The 7,135-nt window shown below is 43.0% G+C and overlaps 1 protein-coding gene across 1 annotated transcript in view; it reads right to left on the reverse strand.

Annotated features, from left to right (window-relative positions):
• Window positions 1-6,450: 6,450 nt before the first annotated feature.
• The window catches only part of LOC105516511 (cancer/testis antigen 55-like), a 19,209-nt gene continuing 18,524 nt past the window's right edge, over window positions 6,451-7,135 (reverse strand). The window contains exons 5-6 of the mRNA XM_011948751.1: window positions 6,781-6,968; window positions 6,451-6,493 (exon numbers count right to left, since the gene is read on the reverse strand). Coding sequence (XP_011804141.1) covers window positions 6,451-6,493; window positions 6,781-6,968 — 231 coding nt within the window. The remainder of the gene's footprint in view (window positions 6,494-6,780; window positions 6,969-7,135) is intronic.

The raw sequence follows: 7,135 nt of genomic DNA on the forward strand, positions 1-7,135 counted from the left end.
TGCTGTAGGACCACATCTTAACTTGATTTTTTTTTTTTTTTTTTTTGCAAAGACCCTATTTCCAAATAAAGTCACATTCACAGTTATTGGGGCTCACAAATTGAGTATATGTCTTTACGGGCAAAATTCAACCCACAACAACTGCTCTTGTACATTTTGATTACTCCAATATTCTACAATTGTCTGAAAAGTAGAACACACAGATAAGCAGACATTTCCTCTTATTTCTCAGAGAAAACAAAGGCCCTGAGACAGGAGCTCCTCTGTGAACCTCCTGGCACCCATCCTGGCTTTCTCTTCCTTCTGTCTTGTAACAATGGAAAGCCATCGCAGCCCCTGGCCAGAGCAGACACTCCACTGAGCACATGGAACCATTCTTTTGACACATTTTCTCTGAGAATGTTGCTTCTATTACGACTGCCTCTCTTCCTCCTGCATCAACAACCTTTTTTTAAATCTTTGCCTCAAATGGAATAACATACACACATAGACAAGAATCACTCATCTTAAGAACTTCATAGACAAACAACTCCCTTCTATAAAATGTACATGGATAAATAAGCTTCCTTGGCCTCACTTCCCCTTCAGTCCCATTCCTGTTCATCCTGCCTCCCACAGCAAATGCTATTTCAAGAATCACCTCTGCTCACTTCCTGAGCTCCCATTCCCTCCTTATTCCTCTGGCATCAGACTTTTATCCCTGTCATGCCCCTAATTTGCTCTTAAAATGACAGGAAACCTCCAGGTCGCCAAATCCAGTGGTCAATATACTAGACTCTTATCACTCAACCTTACTGTTTGACCCCATTAGGGACTCCCCATTTCTTGAGATAAGTTCTTCAGTCTTTTGCGTGACCACCCTATCCTAGAAAGACTCCTTCTCAGCCTCTTTGTCGAGATCTTCCTCCTATCAGGATCCCACAAGAGTGCTCCAGGTCTCAGGTCCTGAATGGCTTCTCTATCCACACGCCAGCCCCATGGCATCTAAATGCAGGTAACTCCCAATCCCATGTATATACTGAGTCACACACTTGGTGGTCCCATAGACATCTCAAGGGTAAGGTGTCCAAAATTTCACGTGTCCCGAGCTTCCATCAACCCTCATAGCTCCTTAAATCTTCTCCATCTCAGATGATGTCAGCTTAGTTCACAGTGGGTTAGCATCATATCCCTGCCAAAATCCTTAGTTTTCTCCATTTTCTTTACACGCTCCATGCCATCCATCAGCGTAAACTATCAATGTTTGAAAACATACCTGTAGTCCCACCACCTCTAAAGAGTAATTGAAAAACAATCATTGGGTCAAATTTGTTAGTTTCTATCATGACACAGAAGAAAGCAGCCAGAATCAAAGAGAGATCAGCCACTCAGACACATGAAAACATGCCCAAAACTCTTCTGTGTCCCTACTGACAAAAATAGAGTTAATAATGGATGCTGCAGCAAGAGATTGGTGCTAAGAAATAGCCTTAGAAAAAGGTAAGAAATAGCCTTCTCCGGCAAACTTCACTAAGTAAGACTCAGCTTCCTCTGCAGGGGTCAAACTTGCTGGCAGAGAAGCTACAGGTAGATTCCAGCACCAGGAAGACAGGTCCCCGCTGAGAGAATACTGCAGAACAAAGAAGGGGCTCTTCTATACTACCCTGCTGAAAACATTGTGAATGATCTCTTGTGGTGGCAGGTGGCTCCAGAGGCTGGGAACACATCAGATAAGAAATGGCTGCTGGGCTTGAGTGTCAGGGGATGAATTCCGCTGGGCCACAGAGCAGCTATGTGCCCTCTCTTTCCTGTTTGTGTCTCTGACTTGGCTGTAGAATGTTTCACCCTCAAATTAGGGAGACTGACTCACACTGAAAATATTGAAAACAATGTGTCCGTGGTCACTGCTATCAAAAACCTCTTATCACAAACACCTGCTTACTTTTCTTTACGTCACTAATTGCTAGACAGAAATTCTTACTTATTCATATGCTTATCAGAGTGTTGTCTGTCTCTTCACCCTTGTATGTCAGCTTCATGACTGCAGAGCTTTTGTTCGTTGTTGCTTTTTCTGTCTGCTGGGGCCTCAGCATCTGGAACAGTGCTGGGCACATGGTACGTTCTCAATAAATACCGCAGCAAATAATCAAATCAGAAAAGGGTAACATCCTGAACCATTCCAGGCAACCTGTGAGAGGATCTGGTTTTAAGTCAAACCACACCAAATCTGAATGCTTTGCTTTCAATTCTGCATCTATGTAAACAGTATTTGGCTTCATTCAGGGTAATGTTACAGCTGGCTGTAAACGTAAGAGCTGTAGTTCGAAAGACATTAGATGCCGGCTCAACTCAGCTTTTTCCTGGCTTTGCAACCTCTCCTCAGAAGTCTGACCACAGAAACACTTGTAAGTAAAATCGGCCAATAAATTGGGTTTTCTTGCATGTCAGTGATTTAGCCTCCCTTGTGTACATGAGTTGCGCCATGGAATAAAATGTTACTCCTTCCGTTACAAAAGCTACACTGGAAATAAGTTTTGGATTAGTGTTTAGAAACATTTCTTTAAGAATCGTGTGACAAGGCTTTAGACAACATGTACCAATACATACATTATTCATTATGATTTAATGGATGGGGGCAATTCCCACCCATGGAAATTTTGGGATACTCATGCGATGGCAGTTTTCCCAATTCATACCTTTGTTTTTCAAAACACAATGAGTGTATGGATTGCTTTTATTTGTCACATAATGTCAATGTCAGCTCTCTGTTGTCTTAGCTTGGTCTGCTGTAACACACCACCACAGACATTTATATCGCACAGTTCTGGAGGATGTGAGGTCCAAGAAGAAGGTGCTGACTGATTCAGTTCTGGGCAAGGGCCCTCTTTGTGGCTCAAAGATGGTCACCTTCTCGCTGTTTCCTTCCATGGAGGAGTTGGAGCAAGTGCTGACTTCTTTTCCTCTTCTTCTAAGGATTCAAATCCCATTATGGGGCTCTACTCTCATTACCCCATCTAAGCCTAATTGCCTCCCAAAGGTCCCACCTGCATATATGATTACATTGGGGCTTATGGCTTCAACAAAGGAAATTTTGGGGAATACAGATGTTTAGTCCCCCTAACTACTGTGAGGTATGTTCTCTATGCTGTCAAAATTGCTTGTACCATTTGTTTTCTTATTTTTCCTTTTTTTTTTTTTTTTTTTTTTTTTTGCGATGGAGTCTTCCTATGTCACCCAGGCTGGAGTGCAGCAGAGCGATCACATCCAGCTAAATTTTCTTGTATTTTTACTAGAAATGAGGTTTCACCATGTTGGCCAGACTGGTCTCAAACTCTCGACCTCAGGTGATTCCCCCTGCCTCGGCTTCCCAAAACGCTGGGATTACAGGCATGAGCCATCGTGCCTGGCCACATTTTGCTTCCTTTCAATGGAACTTCAACAACAAGGTTATGCTTTTCACCCTTTGTATAGACAGTAGGCCTTCAACTATTCAGAGGATTTGGGGAATGAAGTTTCTAATCCACATCATTTAGGGTTAACTGGGGCAATGCTCTTAGGAAAGTGAAACAGCTGTAAGATGAGGTAAACTAACTTCCTCCCACTTATGAGACCAATACGAGTGCTAACTGATCAGAGTCCTCGGTTGTGGATGTTTAGACCGATAGCCCTTAACCAACCCCAAGACTTCACTCTTCTGGCCAGGCCAGCAGCTCTGGAAAGAAACTCATGAAGCACTTAACCCAGGCTGTCCTGGGTGACTATTACCATGAAATGGTGATTAAAAGCCAGCTCTGTGAGGAGTTCCAAAGGCAACAGAGAACCTTTTTCTCTAGCCCTCCCTTCCCTGGAAACCAGGGTACATAAGCTTAGGAAGGCAGGCAGGGAACCTGCCAAAAAATGGTTCCAAGGAAGCCTCCTGTAAGCCAGGGTCCATGAGAAGAGGGAGTTAGAGAATAGATGGAAGGGTACCCAATGTAGGAGAGCATATATGGCAGGATTGTGCAAAGAAGTAAATACACAGACGTTAATGGAAGGTAGGGTTCTCCAAAGCTGAGAAGGAAACAATACACATGGAAATGTGGAAAGAGAGGAAAACTGAATAAACTCTGTATTTCTGGGCTGTTACTGGAGGTTTACGTGCAACCTCAAGTTCACCAAAAGATGTAAGAGGTTCAATTAAAAACACCGTATTCTCCAACACCAAGGGCACAGGGATTCTTGTAAATACGGCTGATTAAGTAGAATTTGAAATTTTGACAAAACAGAGAACTACACACTAAGCATAACAAAGAGGAGTTGTTTATATTCACAGAGCATATCCCTTTGGCAGATGTACAGTTAAAGATGTATGCATCTCACAAGAGGAGTGAAATGATGAACCAGAACCTCTGAAAGCTACAAGTGGTTAGAGGATGAAACCACGATCATGATTAGAGACTTCAAGGTGCCTCTTTGATTAACAGTATGCATAATCATGACAATGAGAACACCGGGTTCAATCTATTGGGCCCTGATTAAGCTCTGGGTACCTAAACAGAACTTTAGGTTTTGAGAATCATTGCAGGCATCAGGCCAGAATTGGCAGAAGGGCCAGAGCTTGCCAAACCCGGCTAAAGATCATTATCTTATTTCGTTTTCTTCATTGCATGTATCTCTAAATGAGCAGAGAAGCATCTGATATCAGCACATCTGCAACACCTTCACGGTATGCCAGTTGGAAGCTCCATGGCAGAACACTGGAGCCCCAGAAACTCGTGGTGACAGGTCCCTGTATTTTCAAGCCAATTCCTTCGCATAGTGAGAAAAGCACATTTCTGACAGAGTCCACTATTTCCTACTCCCTGGGTCCTTCTGTCCTTGTGCCATGAGGGCATCCATTTAGGGACACAGATATGATGAGGGTGAGATGATCAAACACAATTCATTCTCACTTGTGGGAAAGAACCTTGGAGTTAACTCATCTCTGAGGCAAAATATTCAAAATGCACCCCCACTTGGTCGGTCTTATGAAAGCAAAGCAGTTCTAGGCTTTGCTATTTGAAAGTGGAGGAAATGTATCCAATCCCCGCCCCCTGCCCAGCTGAACTGCTGCCTCCCAGGTGATCCTCAGTCCAGTGAGGAAGTTTGTGAAACAGCGGCTGTGACTGAATCACCAGCTGATTGGGCTTCTCATAATGCATTATAACTCCCAGAGATCACTCTTCCACATCAACCAAACTGCAGAATTAAATGGGAGGTAGTGAAGGTCATGGCCCTTGCATCTCTCAAGTCTAACGTGGACTACTCTGTAATTCCACAGGGTGTGGGGCTGCTTTTGAGTGATGACATTCACAGGCACCTGGTGTTGCCACAGCTCCCGCTTGCCCCTTTCAATCATAGGAGCTACTGCTGCATGGGTCAGGAAGCCAAGGATGGTTAGGGGGTGGGGGCATTGAAAGAACACAAGTTCCATTAGGGCCTGGAATTTTGTCCTTTTGGTTAAGGGTATAACTCTAGGGCCTCAGCAGTGCCTGGCACATCAAAGAGAGTCAGTAGGATTTTGTAGAGTGAAACAATGAGTGAAAAAGGGAACTCTACGAGACCTTCACTGTTCCTATCAAGCGGGAAACAAATCCCTGGATGATTGGGAGGTCTCACTGGATCTGTAGTGGAAAGTTAAAACACAACTCTGTTTATTTAAGGACCGGGGGTAATGGTGGAATTATGAATCACAGGAGTCAGGGTAAGTTCACAACCACATTCAAGCTATGCCCTTGGGTCTGAATACATCCGTTCCCCTAGGTCACAGCTACCTGGTTAACTGTTCTGTTAGACAAAAGCATGAAATTTCATGGGATGTATTTGTTGCATTTTAGTATAACCCTTCCCAGTGGGTAAGCAGGTTGTCCTTCCTTCAAAAGCTCTGTGTTTGTATTTTTCTTCATGACTGCACATGAGCTGCACTCCTGCAACAAAGTGGCTTACAGAGGCTCATTTGCAGCAGAGTCTGTTTTCTATGGTTGTTGGTGTTGTTAAAAAGTCAACAGAGGTCTTGATGCATTTCTCAACAATTTTATTACTAAGGAACCAGTGATGAATGAAACACAGCTAAATATCATTGCTGGCCCAATCATTCACTCATTGAAGTTAACAACATTTTATCTGCTCCTTGAGTCAGTGACACCTTCTTCTAAATGTTGGTGATGCTTTAATGAAAGAAAAAAGAAAAAGAAAGAAAGAAAAAACAGACCAAAACACATCCTGCCATTGTGGAGTTTACATTCTAGCATCGGAAAGAAGGAACATAAGGAAACAATAAACATTGCAAATTACGTGAATGACAGAAGATGAAAGAGGCTATGGAACAATACAGATTGTACAGACAGCATAAGGGGGACTCAAAACTGAAGTTAAATTGTAACTTTAAATCATGCCTTTAACATGCTGTCCCTGCTGCCGTTTCAGTTAAATGCTTTGGCTCCGACGTTCCCTTTAGGGCTGCCCCAGGCCTCCGTCATCCTGGAATCTGCTGCTGCTAATGGGAAACATGGAATTCAAATTCAATGGCAGTGTTCATTTTAATTAAGAACTCCTTTCCTCCAGTGCCTAGCAAGCTAATCTAGCATGCTCTTTAATTGATAAGTTATTTCCCTAAGCTGGTTCATTGTCCACTTGAACTAGCCAGTATCTCAATTAGATTTGCCGGAAAAGCCATATGTAAAATACTATTTAGGCTTACTAAGCTAACCTTTTCAGTTAAACTAGCCCCTTTACTGCTCATAGAAGGAAAGATAAACAGAATAAAAAAAGCTTTGTCATTACGATTTTTGTGCTGGGGTGATAGAAACCGCTCTCCACTTAAAGCAGAACTGAGTGCTCTCCACCTTAACCACATTGACGATATCATCTACTTTAGGTACATATCCATCAGGAAGTTTCACAGAATCCAAGGTGAAAAAGATATTATTACTTATCACCCCATTTCTTCCACGTATGTGAGTAATGCGGACCTGTGAGTGTAAATAATGGAAATGATTATGAGAAAGCCCAATAATCACTGTAACCAGCTGTTCACCTCCTCACTCTGGGTCCTGCAGGTCACTTCGATGCAAATCAATAATTCCCAACCTGGTTGACCCGTTGCTAACACCAGGGGTGCTTTGTAAGGATCCCCATG

The sequence above is a fragment of the Colobus angolensis genome, unplaced genomic scaffold (genome assembly GCF_000951035.1).
Source record: "Colobus angolensis palliatus isolate OR3802 unplaced genomic scaffold, Cang.pa_1.0 Scaffold283, whole genome shotgun sequence".
In the NCBI taxonomy this organism is placed as follows: domain Eukaryota; kingdom Metazoa; phylum Chordata; class Mammalia; order Primates; family Cercopithecidae; genus Colobus; species Colobus angolensis.